The sequence below is a fragment of the Myotis brandtii genome, unplaced genomic scaffold (assembly GCF_000412655.1).
Source record: "Myotis brandtii unplaced genomic scaffold, ASM41265v1 scaffold230, whole genome shotgun sequence".
Lineage (NCBI taxonomy): Eukaryota > Metazoa > Chordata > Mammalia > Chiroptera > Vespertilionidae > Myotis > Myotis brandtii.
The window spans coordinates 4,323,422-4,323,998 of NW_005358650.1; the positions used below are offsets into that span (position 1 = coordinate 4,323,422).

At 59.6% G+C, this 577-nt stretch overlaps 1 protein-coding gene across 2 annotated transcripts in view; it reads right to left on the reverse strand.

The window, feature by feature from the left end:
- The window catches only part of EFNA5 (ephrin-A5), a 277,454-nt gene extending 276,883 nt beyond the window's left edge, over positions 1–571 (reverse strand). For both annotated transcript variants that reach the window (XM_005866440.2, XM_005866439.2), the window contains exon 1: positions 109–571. In XM_005866440.2, coding sequence (XP_005866502.1) covers positions 109–233 — 125 coding nt within the window. In that variant the 5' untranslated portion in view covers positions 234–571. The remainder of the gene's footprint in view (positions 1–108) is intronic.
- Positions 572–577: the final 6 nt, after the last annotated feature.

The window sequence follows — 577 nt, forward strand, 5'->3', positions numbered from 1 at the left end:
TGCGCGCTGCCAGCGGCCGGTGCGCGCTGATCCCCGCTGCCGATGCAGCTCCTTCCGCAGGGCCCCGAGGCCCGGGTAGCCCGGACTCCTTGCCCCCTATTGCCTTACCTAGGGTTGCTGCTGTTCCAGTAGACGGCGTAGCGGTCGGCGACGGCCTTGGAGCCCGGGTCCTGGCTGAACACACACATCCAGAGCACCAGAAACATCAGCGTCAACATCTCCACGTGCAACATCACGCCTGGCCAGCGGCGGAGCACTGGACGCGCCACTCCGGGGAGAGAGCAGGGATCCGGAGAGAAGGAGGGAAGGAGAGAACGAGAGGGAAGAGAGCAGGAGCCAAATAAATATGAATAAATAAAATTCAAGAGGAATGAGAAGAGAAAAAGGCACACACCAAGCTGGGGGAGGGGGGAGGAGAGCGGTTAGAAAAGAGGCAGTAGAGTGGAGGGGCTAAATACAAACTCGCACCCCCACTGGAGGGTTCAAAAGGAAAAAAGAAATCACAAGATGGAGAGAAGCATGCGAGTGTGTGGCGGCGGCGGCGAGGGCGGGGTAAGGGGGTGCCAAGCTGTGTCTA